This window comes from Oncorhynchus nerka, unplaced genomic scaffold, assembly GCF_034236695.1.
Source record: "Oncorhynchus nerka isolate Pitt River unplaced genomic scaffold, Oner_Uvic_2.0 unplaced_scaffold_835, whole genome shotgun sequence".
NCBI lineage: Eukaryota > Metazoa > Chordata > Actinopteri > Salmoniformes > Salmonidae > Oncorhynchus > Oncorhynchus nerka.
This window is the reverse complement of record NW_027040436.1, coordinates 92,979-115,733: the sequence shown is the minus strand read 5'-3', so window position 1 is coordinate 115,733 and position 22,755 is coordinate 92,979. Positions and strand designations below refer to the sequence as shown.

At 44.8% G+C, this 22,755-nt stretch overlaps 1 protein-coding gene across 1 annotated transcript in view; it reads left to right on the top strand.

Moving 5' to 3' along the window:
* The window catches only part of LOC115125306 (ankyrin repeat domain-containing protein 12-like), a 98,244-nt gene that overhangs the window by 50,645 nt on the left and 24,844 nt on the right, over positions 1–22,755 (top strand). Inside the window, exons 2-6 of the mRNA XM_065016849.1 lie at positions 1,045–1,200; positions 5,723–5,879; positions 17,098–17,181; positions 21,351–21,497; positions 22,186–22,389. Of these exons, the coding sequence (XP_064872921.1) occupies positions 1,141–1,200; positions 5,723–5,879; positions 17,098–17,181; positions 21,351–21,497; positions 22,186–22,389 (652 nt within the window). The 5' untranslated portion in view covers positions 1,045–1,140. The remainder of the gene's footprint in view (positions 1–1,044; positions 1,201–5,722; positions 5,880–17,097; positions 17,182–21,350; positions 21,498–22,185; positions 22,390–22,755) is intronic.

Here is a 22,755-nt window from a genome sequence, read left to right as displayed (position 1 = left end):
TTAAGTGAATGACTTGAAATTCTCACCATGGCCTCCTGTGTTGTTGTAAGAGCATAATGAACGCGCTGAGCCATAGCTGTCATAGCTCATCGCACAACTAACATGACAAACACTATATACAGATGAAGTTGGAAGTTTACATACACTTAGGTTGGAGTCATTAAAACTCGTTTTTCCAACCACTCCACAAATTTCTTGTTAACAAACTATAGTTTTGGCAAGTCGGTTAGGACATCTACTTTGTGCATGACATTACATTACATTTAAGTCATTTAGCAGACGCTCTTATCCAGAGCGACTTACAAATTGGTGCGTTCACCTTAAGACATCCAGTGGAACAGCCACTTTACAATAGTGCATCTAAATCTTTTAAGGGGGTGAGAAGGATTACTTTATCCTATCCTAGGTATTCCTGAAAGAGGTGGGGTTTCAGGTGTCTCCGGAAGGTGGTGATTGACTCCGCTGTCCTGGCGTCGTGAGGGAGTTTGTTCCACCATTGGGGGGCCAGAGCAGCGAACAGTTTTGACTGGGCTGCGCGGGAACTGTACTTCCTCAGTGGTAGGGAGGCGAGCAGGCCAGAGGTGGATGAACGCAGTGCCCTTGTTTGGGTGTAGGGCCTGATCAGACACAAGTCATTTTTCCAACAATTGTTTACAGACAGATTTTTCCATTTATAATTCACTGTATCACAATTCCAGTGGGTCAGAAGTTTACATACACTAAGTTGACTGTGCCTTTAAACAGCTTGGAAAATTCCAGAAAATGATGTCATGGCTTTAGAAGCTTCTGATAGGCTAATTGAGATCATTTGAGAATTGTCGATGTTCTCTTCCTGTGTATTATAGGAGCCTGATTAACCCGTAGCTAGTCACGCGTCTAACCTAACATAACGTATGTAGTGTTAATGTTCTCTTCATAACATGTCTTCTGTTGTAGGAGCATGATGAGCGTGCTGGGCCGTAGCTGTCGTAGCTAGTCACGCGGCTAACCTAACATAACTTATGTAGTGTTAATGTTCTCTTCATAACATGTCTTCTGTTGTAGGAGCGTGATGAGCGTGCTGGGCCGTAGCTGTCGTAGCTAGTCACGCGGTGGGTGGGAGGGGAGGGAGTCCATCCGCACCACCAGCAACACTGCACCATGGCGAAACCCGGGGCCGACAGAGATGGATCCATGGTAGACAAACCGACTGGGAAGAAGGTACGCTTATACACACAGCATATATTCTACACCCGCCCGGCACCATCTGGTCTAGCTTCTCTTGATCTCTTTCGGGCACGTATGTCCTATAGCCCCCTGGGAACAATACTATATACTTTATATACAATATGAAGTTTCTGGGTTAGCAAGTAGTCCATGGTCAGATCTACAAGATGTTAAGCAGAGCATGTGATCGGTCTCTGACAACAAAACAAAAAAAATGGCAGACCAAGAGTCGTCTGTTCTTTAGACCAATCTAAAAAATACAGAAACTTCCATATATAGCCACACACCCCATGTGTTAATAAATCAACTATATGTTGGCTACTGAGCTTGTCTGATGCTTTAAGCACTGATATTACAGATGAAGACACACAAATTATTAAAGATGGAGCCAGAGATCAATATAGCCTAACGAGAAGAAAATAAGATTCTAGCACTTTGCTCCTGAACTTGCCAGCTACACCAGTAATGGGCTGCACCAGTAATGGGCTGCACCAGTAATGGGCTGCACCAGTAATGGGCTGCACCAGCAATAGGCAGCACCAGTAATGGGCTGCACCAGCAATGGGCTGCACCAGCAATGGGCTGCACCAGTAATGGGCTGCACCAGTAATGGGCTGCACCAGCAATGGGCTGCACCAGTAATGGGCTGCACCAGTAATGGGCTGCACCAGCAATGGGCTGCACCAGCGGTCAGCGACCCTTTTTTCCATTTTAAGTGCAAAGTTATCTTAGCTGTAATTTTCATATGCCTGTTTTCGTGGAAGAGTTTCATTTCATGTATAAGTCTTCATATCTCAAAATCAATGTCATGTGGTTAATCAACATTCTATCTAAATAATAATGATACAAAGCTTAAAGATAACTTCCATTGGCAATATGTAAAAAATAGGCTCCATGAAGCCAACAAATTAAAACATTGCAGCCTGCAGGTAGAAAATATCCGGATTGTAAAAATAAATATCCTTTTAAGTCACTTTGGCTACACATGGCCTGTCTGTATCAACTTGGTCTGGCCTGTCTGTATCAACTTGGTCTGGCCCAAAACTCATGCTAGCCACTCTGGCTACACATGGCCTGTCTGTATCAACTTGGTCTGGCCTGTCTGTATCAACTTGGTCTGGCCTGTCTGTATCAACTTGGTCTGGCCCAAAACTCATGCTAGCCACTCTGGCTACACATGGCCTGTCTGTATCAACTTGGTCTGGCCCAAAACTCATGCTAGCCACTCTGGCTACACATGGCCTGTCTGTATCAACTTGGTCTGGCCCAAAACTCATGCTAGCCACTCTGGCTACACATGGCCTGTCTGTATCAACTTGGTCTGGCCCAAAACTCATGCTAGCCACTCTGGCTACACATGGCCTGTCTGTATCAACTTGGTCTGGCCCAAAACTCATGCTAGCCACTCTGGCTACACATGGCCTGTCTGTATCAACTTGGTCTGGCCCAAAACTCATGCTAGCCACTCTGGCTACACATGGCCTGTCTGTATCAACTTGGTCTGCCCCAAAACTCATGCTAGCAATACTTGCAATATTGTATAAAATATTCTGGGCCCTCAGTTTCCAGCGCAGCTGTAGGATATTTGCGCGAAGGGATACTTAGTAATCAGGTAGGCCTATTTTTTTCCTCCGGATCAGAGCATGACATTTTTTCCCCCTCTTTCCATGCTGAGTGGTTCTGGAAAGGGAGATGGCTGGAAAGATTTTCCATATAGGCCACGTTGAGGTTCTATTGTCATTCTCAATGGATTTAAAAACAGACTCTTTGTTTCCTTGAAACCATCACTGTGGAGCTTCTCAAAGTCATGTTGAGTTAAGACTATCAGAAATAGTATAGTATCACATCCCCATAAGGACACACAGGCTATAATTGATTTTGACATTTTTATATATATATATATATATATATATATATTTTTTTTTAAATATATTTCAAGGAGGTTTCCGTTTTTGATAGGGTTATTTTGCCTAAAAACCTTTTTTAGGTTTACCTGTAGAAAAATAACCTACGTCCCTGCCCAGCCTGGCAAGAGTGTCCTGCAGGGTGTTTAGTGTCCAAATCATATTGTATATGTCATATGCGCAGAATATAACAGGAATACAACCTTACCGTGAAATTCCCAGTGGCTCTGCAAGCACGGAGAGGGGGGTTTCTCAGCTGCTGGTATGTTAATTTAAATACTTTCAGATCTTACGGTTTGGTTTCAATATTTAAAAACCAAATGGTAGGTCCAGGTTGTCACGTAAATAGATTGGTGTTGGTTAAATGGTGATTTAAAAAATATATTTTATTTACATTTTTTATGAATGGAGCTCATTTGGAACGGCGGTTTTTATTGATCCCTGAGCGATAAGCGAGATTTCCGACCCCTTCAACTCTGCTCACGTACTCTGATATGAAGATATCAGTGGAACTCATCTAGATAAATAAAGGATAAATGCATCCAACTCCAGACGACAACGGGAACTACTCTTTTAACTAAAGCCACTGAAATTCAATTGTACTGCAGAAATCAGCATTTTTTTCAAAAACACACACCACCATCAATAAAGCTGTGTTTTTAAACTATTTCACCAGAGTTTTTACATCATACGTTTTTTTTTGTGTTTACTTTTAATGTCTATTATATGGGACGGGCAACTAGTTTTTCATCACACAAATTTAATGCAAAAACATTCAGTAGAAAATATCTTCGTTTTCATCAGATTGAAACAGAAGTGCAACGCTATTTGGCTAGCAGCCACACAAGTTTTATTTTTATTTCATCTATATTTTAACTAGGCAAGTCAGTCAAGAACAAATTCTTATTTTCAACGACGGGCCTTGGAACAGTGGGTTAACTGACCTAGGAACAGTGGGTTAACTGACCTTGGAACAGTGGGTTAACTGACCTTGGAACAGTGGGTTAACTGACCTAGGAACAGTGGGTTAACTGACCTTGGAACAGTGGGTTAACTGACCTAGGAACAGTGGGTTAACTGACCTTGGAACAGTGGGTTAACTGACCTAGGAACAGTGGGTTAACTGACCTAGGAACAGTGGGTTAACTGACCTAGGAACAGTGGGTTAACTGACCTAGGAACAGTGGGTTAACTGACCTTGGAACGGTGGGTTAACTGACCTAGGAACGGTGGGTTAACTGACCTAGGAACGGTGGGTTAACTGACCTAGGAACGGTGGGTTAACTGACCTAGGAACGGTGGGTTAACTGACCTAGGAACGGTGGGTTAACTGACCTAGGAACGGTGGGTTAACTGACCTAGGAACGGTGGGTTAACTGACCTAGGAACGGTGGGTTAACTGACCTAGGAACGGTGGGTTAACTGACCTAGGAACGGTGGGTTAACTGACCTAGGAACGGTGGGTTAACTGACCTAGGAACGGTGGGTTAACTGACCTAGGAACGGTGGGTTAACTGACCTAGGAACGGTGGGTTAACTGACCTAGGAACGGTGGGTTAACTGACCTAGGAACGGTGGGTTAACTGACCTAGGAACGGTGGGTTAACTGACCTAGGAACGGTGGGTTAACTGACCTAGGAACGGTGGGTTAACTGACCTAGGAACGGTGGGTTAACTGACCTAGGAACGTGGGTTAACTGACCTAGAACGGTGGGTTAACTGACCTAGGAACGGTGGGTTAACTGACCTAGGAACGGTGGGTTAACTGACCTAGGAACGGTGGGTTAACTGACCTTGGAACGGTGGGTTAACTGACCTAGGAACGGTGGGTTAACTGACCTTGGAACGGTGGGTTAACTGACCTAGGAACGGTGGGTTAACTGACCTAGGAACGGTGGGTTAACTGACCTAGGAACAGTGGGTTAACTGACCTAGGAACAGTGGGTTAACTGACCTAGGAACAGTGGGTTAACTGACCTTGGAACAGTGGGTTAACTGACCTAGGAACAGTGGGTTAACTGCCTTGTTCAGGGAGCAGCACGACAGATTCTTTTTTTTTTACCTTGTCAGCTCGGAGGATTCGATCTTACCACCTTCCGGTGACTAGTCCAACGCTCTAAACCACTAGGATACCCTGCCGCCCCGACTAAAGTAAATTAGCTTACAATGAAAAGCGCAAGTCAAATTTCCTGCATGAACGATGCATGGCCATCAGGTTCGTTATGGTTCTAGATGGAATGTAGCCAGCTACATTTTCCTCGTGTTTTGCTTGCCGTTAATCTACATCTACTGGAGAAAAGCAACCGTTGCCTCTTCCTCTCTGCCATCGGAGAGGAAGAGTGCCGTTCGTGTGTCCTGAAGACGATAGCAAAGATTTCTCATCCCAGTGGAGATGTGTAACTGAAGCACAACATTTTGTCTGAAGCCGAGCAGAAATTTACAATCTAACACTTTTAGATCTCCGTTTACAAAATGCAGTAAGATATATTCATTCAGCGTTTTAAAAAATAATTATAAAAAATTTCTGCATGGGGGAAAAAACCCACTGAATTCTGCGTTAATGTAACCCCTGTTGCAATTCACTCCTCCCCCCCAACCCTTTTCTTTTCCAGAGCAAAGATAAGATTTCCCTCTTCACCAAGACTCCGAAGCTTGACCGCAGTGAGTTTCTGGGGGGGAAGGAAGGGAAACCACCCAAGTCTATCATGAAACGCAAACTGTCCTTCACCGTGAGCCCCCCTCGCAACAAGGAGAGGGAATCAGACACAGGTACCAACATCCCACATCTCACATGGTTATTTCACAAGTGTGTGTGTGTGTGAGATAGTGATGGGGTATATTTAACAAAAAAACATTTTTAATGTACTTTTGTATTTTATTTGGACACAACAAATAGTGTCTTTATAAAGCCCTATGTGGGCTGGGCATCCATGCAGATGCATGATACTATAATACAATCAATCATGTGCTGTACAATCATAAATAAGAGTATATATCTAGTGTGAGTGTATATCTAGTATATATCTAGTATAAGATTGTATATCTAGTATAAGAGTATATATCTAGTATATATCTAGTGTAAGAGTGTATATCTAGTATAAGATTGTATCTAGTATAAGAGTATATCTAGTATATATCTAGTATAAGAATGTACATCTAGTATAAGAGTATATATCTAGTATAAGAGTGTATATCTAGTATAAGAGTGTATATCTAGTATAAGAGTATATCTAGTATATATCTAGTATAAGAATGTACATCTAGTATAAGAGTATATATCTAGTATATATCTATGAGTGTATATCTAGTATAAGAGTATATCTATAAGAGTATAAATCTAGCATATATCGAGTGTATATCTAGTATAAGAGTATATATCTAGTATTAGTGTATATCTAGTATAAGAGCATATATCTAGTATAAGATTAAATATCTAGTATAAGAGTATATATCTAGCATATATTGAGTGTATGTAGTATAAGAGGCCAACAAACCTGACTCAGTTACACCAGCTCTGTCAGGAGGAATGGGCCAAAATTCACCCAACTTATTGTGGGAAGCTTGTGGAAGGCTACCCAAAACATTTGACCCAAGTTAAACAATTTAAAGGCAATGCTAGCAAATACTAATTGAGTGGTATGTAAACTTCTGACCCCCTGGGAATGTGATGAAAGAAATCAAATAAATCATTCTCTCTACTATTATTCTGACATTTCACATTCTTAAAATAAAGTGGTGATCCTAACTGACCTAAAACGGGGGAATTTCTTACTAGGATTAAATGTCAGGAATTGTGAAAAGTTTTAAGTTTAAATTTATTTGGTTTAAGGTGTTTGTAAACTCCCGACTTCAACTGTATGTAAACATGGTCATAGTAACGTTAAGTAAACAGCTGCTCTGGTCTGGTATGATACATGGTACATTGTTCATAGTAACGTTAAGTAAACAGCTGCTCTGGTCTGGTATGATACATGGTACATTGTTCATAGTAACGTTAAGTAAACAGCTGCTCTGGTCTGGTATGATACATGGTACATTGTTCATAGTAACGTTAAGTAAACAGCTGCTCTGGTCTGGTATGATACATGGTACATGGTCATAGTAACGTTAAGTAAACAGCTGCTCTGGTCTGGTATGATACATGGTACATTGTTAATAGTAACGTTAAGTAAACAGCTGCTCTGGTCTGGTATGATACATGGTACATTGTTCATAGTAACGTTAAGTAAACAACACGATCTGAAAGTGTGTAAGGTCGACTGGCGCGTCGGCTAAATGACTAAAACATGAACGTTAAATGCTGCAGTCAGAATCTGATGTGGGGGGGGGGGGGGGGGGGGGTTGCCTTGTTCTTCTACAACACCAAGATATTCAGCTTCTTGTTTTCACTTCTACTCAAATCTGGAACAGCCAGAGGGGTGTACTGAGGCAATAGTAGCACTGCTCATTGCCGGTATAATTAAGCCTTTATCTGGTGTAATGGCCTTATACTTTCTGTGTTGAGCTTCCCTGTAACCACACACACACACACACAGTCCCCTGTATCCAACCTACCCATGGTTTGGATATTGAAACCCCTTATTGCGACTTTCCCAACAACACACACAGTGCTGCTATTCTTTGAAGTCTATAACCAGTCATTTTCAGTCAGATCCTGGATCTGTAACGTGGTTGAAACTGGAGGTTGAATCTGTAATTACTATGAATGAAGGAGGGCCCTGGGTAAGGTGGCCTAAACAGGACAAACTTAGGCCTACACAATCAGTGAACCATACTCCTTCACCCACACACACTCGGTGAACCGTTACTCCGTCTCCTCCACGTTTTCAGCTCTGAATACATTTTATACTGAATGTTTTCCCATAATCCCGTGGAGTAAGCCCTGGCCCTGTCCCTGGTCGTACTCTCCTCCCCATTTTAGCTCAGATGAAATGTCTACAATACATAAAAAAAAACTCTTGAGTAGAAGTTTGAGTTGCACTGTGACAATTCCTAATTGTGTTAAAGGATAAGTCTTTGGTTAAATCGTAAGTTAAGTCAAATCCTGGCTTCTGGTTCAAGCTGACGTGATGTAAGTGCATTCAGAAAGTATTCAGACCCCTTGACTTTATCCACATTTTGTTACGTTACAGCCTTATTCTAAAATGTATTACATACTTTTTTCCCCCTCATCAATCTACACCTAATACAGCACAATGAATCTTACTTTAAAGCCCTTAACCAAAAATGCAGTTAAAAAAAAAGAAGATAACTTGTTTATTTTATTAATTTTTAGTTATTTAAGAGTGGCATTAAAATTAGAATAGCGAGACTATATACAGGGTATTACGGTACAGAGTCAGTGTGGAGGCTATATACAGGGTATTACGGTACAGAGTCAGTGTGGAGACTATATACAGGGTATTACGGTACAGAGTCAGTGTGGAGACTATATACAGGGTATTACGGTACAGAGTCAGTGTGGAGGCTATATACAGGGTGTTATGGTACAGAGTCAATGTGGAGACTATATACAGGGTATTACGGTACACAGTCGATGTGGAGGCTATATACAGGGTGTTACGGTACAGAGTCAATGTGGAGACTATATACACAGGGTATTACGGTACAGAGTCAGTGTGGAGGCTATATACAGGGTGTTACGGTACAGAGTCAATGTGGAGGCTATATACAGGGGGCACCAGTACAGAGTCAATGTGGAGGCTATATACAGGGTGTTACGGTACAGAGTCAGTGTGGAGGCTATATACAGGGTGTTACGGTACAGAGTCAATGTGGAGGCTATATACAGGGGGCACCAGTACAGAGACAATGTGGAGGCTATATACAGGGTGTTACGGTACAGAGTCAGTGTGGAGGCTATATACAGGGTGTTACGGTACACAGTCAATGTGGAGGCTATATACAGGGTATTACGGAGAGTCAATGTGGAGACTATATACAGGGTATTACGGTACAGAGTCAATGTGGAGGCTATATACAGGGGGTACCGTTACAGAGTCAATGTGGAGGCTATATACAGGGTATTACGGTACAGAGTCAATGTGGAGGCTATATACAGGGTATTATGGTACAGAGTCAATGTGGAGGCTATATACAGGGTATTATGGTACAGAGTCAATGTGGAGGCTATATACAGGGTATTACGGTACAGAGTCAATGTGGAGGCTATATACAGGGGGTACCGGTACAGAGTCAATGTGGAGGCTATATACAGGGGGTACCGGTACAGAGTCAATGTGGAGGCTATATACAGGGGGTACCGGTACAGAGTCAATGTGGAGGCTATATACAGGGTGTTACGGTACAGAGTCAATGTGGAGGCTATATACAGGGTATTACGGTACAGAGTCAATGTGGAGGCTATATACAGGGTATTACAGTACAGAGTCAATGTGGAGGCTATATACAGGGTATTACGGTACAGAGTCAATGTGGAGGCTATATACAGGGTATTACGGTACAGAGTCAATGTGGAGGCTATATACAGGGTATTACGGTACAGAGTCAGTGTGGAGGCTATATACAGGGTGTTACGGTACAGAGTCAATGTGGAGACTATATACAGGGTATTACGGTACAGAGTCAGTGTGGAGGCTATATACAGGGTGTTACGGTACAGAGTCAATGTGGAGGCTATATACAGGGGGCACCAGTACAGAGTCAATGTGGAGGCTATATACAGGGTGTTACGGTACAGAGTCAGTGTGGAGGCTATATACAGGGTGTTACGGTACAGAGTCAATGTGGAGGCTATATACAGGGGGCACCAGTACAGAGACAATGTGGAGGCTATATACAGGGTGTTACGGTACAGAGTCAGTGTGGAGGCTATATACAGGGTGTTACGGTACACAGTCAATGTGGAGGCTATATACAGGGTATTACGGTACAGAGTCAATGTGGAGGCTATATACAGGGTATTACGGTACAGAGTCAATGTGGAGGCTATATACAGGGTATTATGGTACAGAGTCAATGTGGAGGCTATATACAGGGTATTATGGTACAGAGTCAATGTGGAGGCTATATACAGGGTATTACGGTACAGAGTCAATGTGGAGGCTATATACAGGGTATTACGGTACAGAGTCAATGTGGAGGCTATATACAGGGTATTACGGTACAGAGTCAATGTGGAGGCTATATACAGGGTATTACGGTACAGAGTCAATGTGGAGGCTATATACAGGGGGGTACCGGTACAGAGTCAATGTGGAGGCTATATACAGGGGGTACCGGTACAGAGTCAATGTGGAGGCTATATACAGGGGGGTACCGGTACAGAGTCAATGTGGAGGCTATATACAGGGTGTTACGGTACAGAGTCAATGTGGAGACTATATACACAGGGTATTACGGTACAGAGTCAGTGTGGAGGCTATATACAGGGTGTTACGGTACAGAGTCAATGTGGAGGCTATATACAGGGGGCACCAGTACAGAGTCAATGTGGAGGCTATATACAGGGTGTTACGGTACAGAGTCAGTGTGGAGGCTATATACAGGGTGTTACGGTACAGAGTCAATGTGGAGGCTATATACAGGGGGCACCAGTACAGAGACAATGTGGAGGCTATATACAGGGTGTTACGGTACAGAGTCAGTGTGGAGGCTATATACAGGGTGTTACGGTACACAGTCAATGTGGAGGCTATATACAGGGTATTACGGTACAGAGTCAATGTGGAGGCTATATACAGGGTATTACGGTACAGAGTCAATGTGGAGGCTATATACAGGGGGTACCGGTACAGAGTCAATGTGGAGGCTATATACAGGGTATTACGGTACAGAGTCAATGTGGAGGCTATATACAGGGTATTATGGTACAGAGTCAATGTGGAGGCTATATACAGGGTATTATGGTACAGAGTCAATGTGGAGGCTATATACAGGGTATTACGGTACAGAGTCAATGTGGAGGCTATATACAGGGGGTACCGGTACAGAGTCAATGTGGAGGCTATATACAGGGGGTACCGGTACAGAGTCAATGTGGAGGCTATATACAGGGGGTACCGGTACAGAGTCAATGTGGAGGCTATATACAGGGTGTTACGGTACAGAGTCAATGTGGAGGCTATATACAGGGTATTACGGTACAGAGTCAATGTGGAGGCTATATACAGGGTATTACAGTACAGAGTCAATGTGGAGGCTATATACAGGGTATTACACGGTACAGAGTCAATGTGGAGGCTATATACAGGGTATTACGGTACAGAGTCAATGTGGAGGCTATATACAGGGTATTACGGTACAGAGTCAGTGTGGAGGCTATATACAGGGTGTTACGGTACAGAGTCAATGTGGAGACTATATACAGGGTATTACGGTACAGAGTCAGTGTGGAGGCTATATACAGGGTGTTACGGTACAGAGTCAATGTGGAGGCTATATACAGGGGGCACCAGTACAGAGTCAATGTGGAGGCTATATACAGGGTGTTACGGTACAGAGTCAGTGTGGAGGCTATATACAGGGTGTTACGGTACAGAGTCAATGTGGAGGCTATATACAGGGGGCACCAGTACAGAGACAATGTGGAGGCTATATACAGGGTGTTACGGTACAGAGTCAGTGTGGAGGCTATATACAGGGTGTTACGGTACACAGTCAATGTGGAGGCTATATACAGGGTATTACGGTACAGAGTCAATGTGGAGGCTATATACAGGGTATTACGGTACAGAGTCAATGTGGAGGCTATATACAGGGGGTACCGGTACAGAGTCAATGTGGAGGCTATATACAGGGTATTACGGTACAGAGTCAATGTGGAGGCTATATACAGGGTATTATGGTACAGAGTCAATGTGGAGGCTATATACAGGGTATTATGGTACAGAGTCAATGTGGAGGCTATATACAGGGTATTACGGTACAGAGTCAATGTGGAGGCTATATACATTGTATTACGGTACAGAGTCAATGTGGAGGCTATATACAGGGTATTACGGTACAGAGTCAATGTGGAGGCTATATACAGGGGGGTACCGGTACAGAGTCAATGTGGAGGCTATATACAGGGGGTACCGGTACAGAGTCAATGTGGAGGCTATATACAGGGGGGTACCGGTACAGAGTCAATGTGGAGGCTATATACAGGGTGTTACAGTACAGAGTCAATGTGGAGGCTATATACAGGGTATTACGGTACAGAGTCAATGTGGAGGCTATATACAGGGTATTACAGTACAGAGTCAATGTGGAGGCTATATACAGGGTATTACGGTACAGAGTCAGTGTGGAGGCTATATACAGGGTGTTACGGTACAGAGTCAATGTGGAGACTATATACAGGGTATTACGGTACAGAGTCAGTGTGGAGGCTATATACAGGGTGTTACGGTACAGAGTCAATGTGGAGGCTATATACAGGGGGCACCAGTACAGAGTCAATGTGGAGGCTATATACAGGGTGTTACGGTACAGAGTCAGTGTGGAGGCTATATACAGGGTGTTACGGTACAGAGTCAATGTGGAGGCTATATACAGGGGGCACCAGTACAGAGACAATGTGGAGGCTATATACAGGGTGTTACGGTACAGAGTCAGTGTGGAGGCTATATACAGGGTGTTACGGTACACAGTCAATGTGGAGGCTATATACAGGGTATTACGGTACAGAGTCAATGTGGAGGCTATATACAGGGTATTACGGTACAGAGTCAATGTGGAGGCTATATACAGGGTATTACGGTACAGAGTCAATGTGGAGGCTATATACAGGGGGTACCGGTACAGAGTCAATGTGGAGGCTATATACAGGGGTACCGGTACAGAGTCAATGTGGAGGCTATATACAGGGGGTACCGGTACAGAGTCAATGTGGAGGCTATATACAGGGTATTACGGTACAGAGTCAATGTGGAGGCTATATACAGGGTATTACGGTACAGAGTCAATGTGGAGGCTATATACAGGGGGTACCGGTACAGAGTCAATGTGGAGGCTATATACAGGGGGTACCGGTACAGAGTCAATGTGGAGGCTATATACAGGGGGTACCGGTACAGAGTCAATGTGGAGGCTATATACAGGGTGTTACAGTACAGAGTCAATGTGGAGGCTATATACAGGGTATTACGGTACAGAGTCAATGTGGAGGCTATATACAGGGTATTACGGTACAGAGTCAATGTGGAGGCTATATACAGGGTATTACGGTACAGAGTCAATGTGGAGGCTATATACAGGGTATTACGGTACAGAGTCAATGTGGAGGCTATATACAGGGTATTACGGTACAGAGTCAATGTGGAGGCTATATACAGGGTATTACGGTACAGAGTCAAAGTGGAGGCTATATACAGGGTATTACGGTACAGTGTCAATGTGGAGGCTATATACAGGGGGTACCAGTACAGAGTCAATGTGGAGGCTATATACAGGGTGTTACGGTACAGAGTCAATGTGGAGACTATATACAGGGTGTTACGGTACAGAGTCAATGTGGAGGCTATATACAGGGTGTTACGGTACAGAGTCAGTGTGGAGGCTATATACAGGGTATTACGGTACAGAGTCAATGTGGAGGCTATATACAGGGTATTACGGTACAGAGTCAATGTGGAGGCTATATACAGGGTGTTACGGTACAGAGTCAATGTGGAGGCTATATACAGGGTATTACGGTACAGAGTCAATGTGGAGGCTATATACAGGGTATTACGGTACAGAGTCAATGTGGAGGCTATATACAGGGTGTTACGGTACAGAGTCAATGTGGAGGGCTATATACAGTGTGTACCGGTACAGAGTCAATGTGCAGGCTATATACAGGGGGTACCGGTACAGAGTCAATGTGGAGGCTATATACAGGGGGGTACCGGTACAGAGTCAATGTGGAGGCTATATACAGGGTATTACGGTACAGAGTCAATGTGGAGGCTATATACAGGGTATTACGGTACAGAGTCAATGTGGAGGCTATATACAGGGGGTACCGGTACAGAGTCAATGTGGAGGCTATATACAGGGGTACCGGTACAGAGTCAATGTGGAGGCTATATACAGGGGGTACCGGTACAGAGTCAATGTGGAGGCTATATACAGGGTGTTACAGTACAGAGTCAATGTGGAGGCTATATACAGGGTATTACGGTACAGAGTCAATGTGGAGGCTATATACAGGGTATTACGGTACAGAGTCAATGTGGAGGCTATATACAGGGTATTACGGTACAGAGTCAATGTGGAGGCTATATACAGGGTATTACGGTACAGAGTCAATGTGGAGGCTATATACAGGGTATTACGGTACAGAGTCAATGTGGAGGCTATATACAGGGTATTACGGTACAGAGTCAAAGTGGAGGCTATATACAGGGTATTACGGTACAGTGTCAATGTGGAGGCTATATACAGGGGTACCAGTACAGAGTCAATGTGGAGGCTATATACAGGGTGTTACGGTACAGAGTCAATGTGGAGACTATATACAGGGTGTTACGGTACAGAGTCAATGTGGAGGCTATATACAGGGTGTTACGGTACAGAGTCAGTGTGGAGGCTATATACAGGGTATTACGGTACAGAGTCAATGTGGAGGCTATATACAGGGTATTACGGTACAGAGTCAATGTGGAGGCTATATACAGGGTGTTACGGTACAGAGTCAATGTGGAGGCTATATACAGGGTATTACGGTACAGAGTCAATGTGGAGGCTATATACAGGGTATTACGGTACAGAGTCAATGTGGAGGCTATATACAGGGTGTTACGGTACAGAGTCAATGTGGAGGGCTATATACAGTGTGTACCGGTACAGAGTCAATGTGCAGGCTATATACAGTGGGTACCGGTACAGAGTCAATGTGCGGGGGCACCGGTTAGTCGAGGTAATTGAGGTAATATGAACATGTAGGTAGAGATATTAAAGTCACTATGTATAGATGACAACAACAGAGAGACTATATAGTCTGGTTAGTCGAGGTAATGGAGGTAATATGAACATGTATAGATGACAACAACAGAGAGACTATATAGTCTGGTTAGTCGAGGTAATGGAGGTAATATGAACATGTATAGATGACAACAACAGAGAGACTATATATAGTCTGGTTAGTCGAGGTAATGGAGGTAATATGAACATGTAGGTAGAGATATTAAAGTCACTATGTATAGATGATAACAACAGAGAGACTATATAGTCTGGTTAGTCGAGGTAATGGAGGTAATATGAACATGTATAGATGACAACAACAGAGAGACTATATATAGTCTGGTTAGTCGAGGTAATGGAGGTAATATGAACATGTAGGTAGAGATATTAAAGTCACTATGTATAGATGATAACAACAGAGAGTAGCAGTGGTGTTAAATGGGGCAATGCAAATAGTCTGGGTAGCCATTTGACTAGATGTTCAGGAGTCTTATGTCTTGGGGGTAGAAGCTGTTTAGAAGCCTCTTGGACCTAGACTTGGTGCTCCAGTACCGCTTGCCATGCAGTAGCAGAGAGAACAGTCGATGACTAGGGTGGCTGGAGTCTTTGACAATTTTTATGGCCTTCTTCTGACACTGTGGTATAGAGGTCCTGGATGGCAGGAAGCTTGGCCCCAGTGATGTACTGGGCCATTCGCACTACCCTCTGTAGTGCCTTGCGGTCGGAGGCCGAGCAGTTTCCATACCAGGCGGTGATGCAACCGGTCAGGATGCTCTCGATGGTGCAGCTGTAGAACCTTTTGAGGATCTGAGGAACCATGACATATATTTTCAGTCTCCTGAGGGGGAATAGGTTTTGTCGTACCCTCTTCACGACTGCCTTGGTGTGTTTGGACCATTCTAGTTTGTTGGTGATGTGGACACCAAGGAACTTGGAGCTCTCAATCTGCTCCACTCCAGCCCCGTGCATGAGAATGGGGGCATGCTCGGCCCTCTTTTTCCTGTTGTCCACAATCATCTCCTTTGTCTTGATCACGTTGAGAGAGAGGTTATTGTCCTGGCACCACACGGCCAGGTTTCTGACCACCTCCCTATAGGCTGTCTCGTTGTTGTTGGTGATCATGTTGTGTCGTCGGCAAACTTAATGATGGTGTTGGAGTTGTGCCTGGCCATGCAGTCATGCGTGAACAGGGTGAGGAGGCTGAGCACGCACCCCTGAGGAGCCCCCATGTTGAGGATCAGCGTGGCAGATGTGTTGTTACCTACCCTCGCCACCTGGGGGCGGCCCATCAGGAAGTCCAGGATCCAGTTGCAGAGGGAGGGATTCAGTCCCACGGTCCCTAGCTTGGTGATGAGTTTGGAGGGGACTATGGTGTTGAACTCTGAGCTGTAGTTGATGAATAGCATTCTCACATAGGTGTTCCTTTTGTCCAGCTGAGAAAGGGCAGTGTGGAGTGCAATAGAGATTGCATCATCTGTGGATCTGTTAGGGCGGTATGCAAATTGGAGTGGGTCTAGGGTTTCTGGGATAAATGGTGTTTATGTGAGCCATGACCAGCCTTTCAAAGCACTTCATGGCTACAGACGTGAGTGCAACGGGTCGGTAGGCATTTAGGCAGGTTGACTTTATGTTCTTGGGCACAGGGACTATGGTGGTCTGCTTGAAACATGTTGGTATTACAGAGTCAGTCAGGGAGAAATTGAAAATGTCAGTGAAGACACCTGCCAGTTGGTCGGAGTTTCTAGGTCACATCTTGACGTGAGCGTCTGAATTGAACATCTCTACCACGGAGGAGCTAGTTGTGTGCTTTTGGGTAGTGAAGGAAAGCAACAGCCCACTCCACCCTGGATCTTCACCGTCTCCTGCAATGACTCATATGTTTTGAGGTGTGTGTGTGTGTGTGTGTGAGAGAGAGAGCGGCGTGCATTAATGCGTTGCTTTCCCCCTGCTCTCTCTCCTCTCCCTCCCTCCTCCTCCTCCTCATCTCCCCTTCTCTTCCCTCTCTCCCTTCCTCTTTCCTCCATTCCTCTTCCCTCACTTCCTTCCCTCCCTTCCTCTTACCCCCCCCGCCCCGTGTCTCTGCTTTGCCCAGTAGATGAGTCAGACCCAGGCCAGTCCACTGAGTCCTGGGGAGAGTCTGAAGGGAGGTTAGTGACTCCCTGCAGGATGTGTTTAGCAGGTAACTGTCACTGCAGCCTGGGTCCTCGAGTCTACGCTATGCTGCTATGGAGTTAACACACACACACACACACACACACATGCACACACACACATATATACATACACATACATGTGTTGTGTGTAGGTGTCTTGTAGTAACTGCAGCAACCCCATGTCATGTACCCAACACCCTCTGCCTTGCTGTTAACACACACACACACTTGCAGTGGCCTTCGTTTCCCTTGCATGCTACTATGCAGTCCTCCTACCCTGTTGTGTTAGTCTAATCCCTGTCTTCCTACCCTGTTGTGTTAGTCTAATCCCTGTCTTCCTATGTTAGTCTAATCCCAGTCTTCCTACCCTGTTGTGTTAGTCTAATCCCAGACTTCCTATCCTGTTATGTTAGTCTAATCCGTCTTCCTACCCTGTTATGTTAGTCTAATCCCAGTCTTCCTACCCTGTTAGTCTAATCCCAGTCTTCCTATCCTGCTATGTTACACTCAACACTCTCTGCCTGCTCTCTAGAGCTCGCTAGCTCACCTCACGCATGTCTGTATGTTAGTCTAATCCCAGTCTTCCTACCCTGTTAGTCTAATCCCAGTCTTCCTACCCTGCTATGTTAGTCTAATCCCAGTCTTCCTACCCTGCTATGTTAGTCTAATCCCAGTCTTCCTACCCTGCTATGTTAGTCTAATCCCAGTCTTCCTACCCTGCTATGTTAGTCTAATCCCAGTCTTCCTACCCTGTTATGTTAGTCTAATCCCAGTCTTCCTACCCTGTTAGTCTAATCCCAGTCTTCCTACCCTGTTATGTTAGTCTAATCCCAGTCTTCCTACCCTGTTATGTTAGTCTAATCCCAGTCTTCCTATCCTGTTATGTTAGTCTAATCCCAGTCTTCCTACCCTGTTATGTTAGTCTAATCCCAGTCTTCCTACCCTGTTATGTTAGTCTAATCCCAGTCTTCCTACCCTGTTAGTCTAATCCCAGTCTTCCTACCCTGTTATGTTAGTCTAATCCCAGTCTTCCTACCCTGTTATGTTAGTCTAATCCCAGTCTTCCTACCCTGCTATGTTAGTCTAATCCCTGTCTTCCTATCCTGCTATGTTAGTCTAATCCCAGTCTTCCTATGTTAGTCTAATCCCAGTCTTCCTACCCTGTTATGTTAGTCTAATCCCAGTCTTCCTATCCTGTTATGTTAGTCTAATCCCTGTCTTCCTACTCTGCTATGTTAGTCTAATCCCAGTCTTCCTACCCTGCTATGTTAGTCTAATCCCAGTCTTCCTACCCTGCTATGTTAGTCTAATCCCTGTCTTCCTATGTTAGTCTAATCCCAGTCTAATCCCAGTCTTCCTACCCTGTTATGTTAGTCTAATCCCAGTCTTCCTACCCTGTTATGTTAGTCTAATCCCAGTCTTCCTACCCTGTTATGTTAGTCTAATCCCAGTCTTCCTACCTTAGTCTAATCCCAGTCTTCCTACCCTAGTCTAATCCCAGTCTTCCTACCCTGTTATGTTAGTCTAATCCCAGTCTTCCTACCCTAGTCTAATCCCAGTCTTCCTACCCTAGTCTAATCCCAGTCTTCCTACCCTGCTATGTTAGTCTAATCCCAGTCTTCCTATGTTAGTCTAATCCCAGTCTTCCTACCCTGCTATGTTAGTCTAATCCCTGTCTTCCTATGTTAGTCTAATCCCAGTCTTCCTACCCTGCTATGTTAGTCTAATCCCAGTCTTCCTATGTTAGTCTAATCCCAGTCTTCCTATGTTAGTCTAATCCCAGTCTTCCTACCCTGCTATGTTAGTCTAATCCCAGTCTTCCTATGTTAGTCTAATCCCAGTCTTCCTACCCTGCTATGTTAGTCTAATCCCAGTCTTCCTATGTTAGTCTAATCCCAGTCTTCCTATGTTAGTCTAATCACAGTCTTCCTACCCTGCTATGTTAGTCTAATCCCAGTCTTCCTATGTTAGTCTAATCCCAGTCTTCCTATGTTAGTCTAATCCCAGTCTTCCTATGTTAGTCTAATCCCAGTCTTCCTACCCTGCTATGTTAGTCTAATCCCAGTCTTCCTACCCTGTTATGTTAGTCTAATCCCCGTCTTCCTACCCTGTTATGTTAGTCTAATCCCCGTCTTCCTATGTTAGTCTAATCCCAGTCTTCCTATGTTAGTCTAATCCCAGTCTTCCTATGTTAGTCTAATCCCCGTCTTCCTATGTTAGTCTAATCCCAGTCTTCCTACCCTGCTATGTTAGTCTAATCCCAGTCTTCCTACCCTGTTATGTTAGTCTAATCCCAGTCTTCCTATGTTAGTCTAATCCCAGTCTTCCTACCCTGTTGTGTTAGTCTAATCCCAGTCTTCCTACCCTGTTATGTTAGTCTAATCCCCGTCTTCCTACCCTGTTGTGTTAGTCTAATCCCAGTCTTCCTATGTTAGTCTAATCCCCGTCTTCCTACCCTGTTGTGTTAGTCTAATCCCCGTCTTCCTATGTTAGTCTAATCCCCGTCTTCCTATGTTAGTCTAATCCCCGTCTTCCTACCCTGCTATGTTAGTCTAATCCCAGTCTTCCTATGTTAGTCTAATCCCCGTCTTCCTATGTTAGTCTAATCCCAGTCTTCCTATGTTAGTCTAATCCCAGTCTTCCTACCCTGTTATGTTAGTCTAATCCCAGTCTTCCTACCCTGTTAGTCTAATCCCAGTCTTCCTACCCTGTTAGTCTAATCCCAGTCTTCCTACCCTGTTAGTCTAATCCCAGTCTTCCTACCCTGTTATGTTAGTCTAATCCCAGTCTTCCTATGTTAGTCTAATCCCAGTCTTCCTACCCTGTTATGTTAGTCTAATCCCAGTCTTCCTATGTTAGTCTAATCCCAGTCTTCCTACCCTGTTGTGTTAGTCTAATCCCAGTCTTCCTACCCTGTTATGTTAGTCTAATCCCCGTCTTCCTACCCTGTTATGTTAGTCTAATCCCAGTCTAATCCCAGTCTTCCTACCCTGTTAGTCTAATCCCAGTCTTCCTACCCTGTTAGTCTAATCCCAGTCTTCCTACCCTGCTATGTTAGTCTAATCCCAGTCTTCCTACCCTGTTATGTTAGTCTAATCCCCGTCTTCCTACCCTGCTATGTTAGTCTAATCCCAGTCTTCCTACCCTGTTATGTTAGTCTAATCCCCGTCTTCCTACCCTGTTATGTTAGTCTAATCCCAGTCTAATCCCAGTCTTCCTATCCTGTTATGTTAGTCTAATCCCAGTCTTCCTACCCTGTAAATTAGTCTAATCCCCGTCTTCCTACCCTGTTATGTTAGTCTAATCCCAGTCTTCCTATCCTGTTATGTTAGTCTAATCCCCGTCTTCCTATCCTGTTATGTTAGTCTAATCCCCGTTTTCCTACCCTGTTATGTTAGTCTAATCCCCGTCTTCCTATATTAGTCTAATCCCAGTCTTCCTATATTAGTCTAATCCCAGTCTTCCTACCCTGTTAATCTAATCCCAGTCTTCCTACCCTGTTATGTTAGTCTAATCCCCGTCTTCCTACCCTGTTATGTTAGTCTAATCCCAGTCTTCCTATCCTGTTATGTTAGTCTAATCCCCGTCTTCCTACCCTGTTATGTTAGTCTAATCCCAGTCTTCCTACCCTGTTAGTCTAATCCCAGTCTTCCTACCCTGTTAGTCTAATCCCAGTCTTCCTACCCTGTTATGTTAGTCTAATCCCAGTCTTCCTACCCTGTTAGTCTAATCCGTCTTCCTATCCTGTTATGTTACACTCAACACTCTCTGCCTGCTCTCTAGAGCTCGCTAGCTCACCTCACGATGTTGGCTTGATGGTGTTATGAGTGATGTGTTGGTTAAACCAACCTTACACACTGTGCTGGCCCCCGCCTTTAAGAACGCTGTGCTCGATAACCTTTTTTTTGGGGGCGTGATCGAGAGGTACAGTACAAAAGAAGGGGGGCTTCATCACCTTATTGCACTACCCCTGTTGTTGATCATCTTGGATGCATCCCAAATGACACTCTGTCTCCTATATAATGTGCTCTTTTTGACTAGGGTCCATAGACTATGCTATATAGGGAATAAGATGCATTTTGGGATTCACACCGGGCTCATTTGGCAGAATTGGAGGCGTGTGTGTGGTTTTCTTTGGGAGGGGGGGGGGGTTTCTAAGTCTAACCCTGTTTCTTGCCCTGCCTCTTGTTTGTAGATAAAGATGGCCCGGATAAGAAGAAAGTCAAGAAGGAGTCTGGGGGGAGTAAGAAGGCCCCGGTTAATCTTCTGTTTGGCTACCCGTTGTCGGAACGCAAGCAGATGGCCCTCCTGATGCAGATGACCGCCAGGGACAACAGCCCAGGTTAGTCACAACACATTCATGCCCTGTCTCCTCTCCCTCTCATAACCTCTTAGAGATGTGGATGGTTAATATATTTATCAGGATTCAGAGTCATAATGATAAACAACGGCCTCGTTGATAACGGGCCTCCCGGTACAACGGCCTCCCGGTACAACGACCTCCCGGTACAATGGCCTTGTTGATAACGGACCTCCCGGTACAACGGCCTTGTTGATAACGGACCTCCCGGTACAACGGCCTCGTTGATAACGGGCCTCCCGGTACAACGGCCTCCCGGTACAACGGCCTTGTTGATAACGGACCTCCCGGTACAACGGCCTTGTTGATAACGGACCTCCCGGTACAACGGCCTTGTTGATAACGGGCCTCCCGGTACAACGGCCTTGTTGATAACGGGCCTCCCGGTACAACGGCCTCGTTGATAACGGGCCTCCCGGTACAGCGGCCTCGTTGATAACGGGCCTCCCGGTACAGCGGCCTCGTTGATAACGGGCCTCCCGGTACAGCGGTCTCGTTGATACCGGGCCTCCCGGTACAGCGGTCTCGTTGATACCGGGCCTCCCGGGTACAACGGCCTCGTTGATAACGGGCCTCCCGGTACAACGGCCTTGTTGATAACGGCCCTCCCGGTACAACGGCCTTGTTGCTAACGGGCCTCCCGGTTATTCCCCCCCCCCCCCCTCCTCAGACTCGACACCTAGCCACCCGTCCCAGGCCCCCCCGGTGCAGAAGAAGCTCCCCAGCAGCACGGCCTCCAGAGCGAGGGACAAGGTGAACAAGAGGAACGAGCGTGGCGAGACGCCGCTACACATGGCCGCCATACGAGGGGATGCCAAGCATGTCAAGGAGATCATCAGCCTGGGAGCTGACGTCAACGTCAAAGACTTCGCAGGTAAAGGAACACCTGACCGATCGATTATAAACTAGAAAGATCAGAGTAACTTTTTAAAGATGTACATACACAGTTTAATCATTGACCCAGGCACTTTTATCCAAAGTGGGCTTGCTTAGAGCTAAACCCAAACACACACATTTCACATCACCTTACTAACAAGCCTTAACCAACAGTGCATTTCAAGAAAAATAATTTAAGAAAATATTTAAATGAATAAATAAATGTAAAAATAACAAGTAATTGATGTAACAATAATGAGGCTATATGCAGGGGGGTACCTGTACCGAGTAAGTGTGCTGGGGATCATTTACCAGGCGCTCTTATCCAGAATGGCTTGCTGTAATGCTTAAACCCACATTCGCA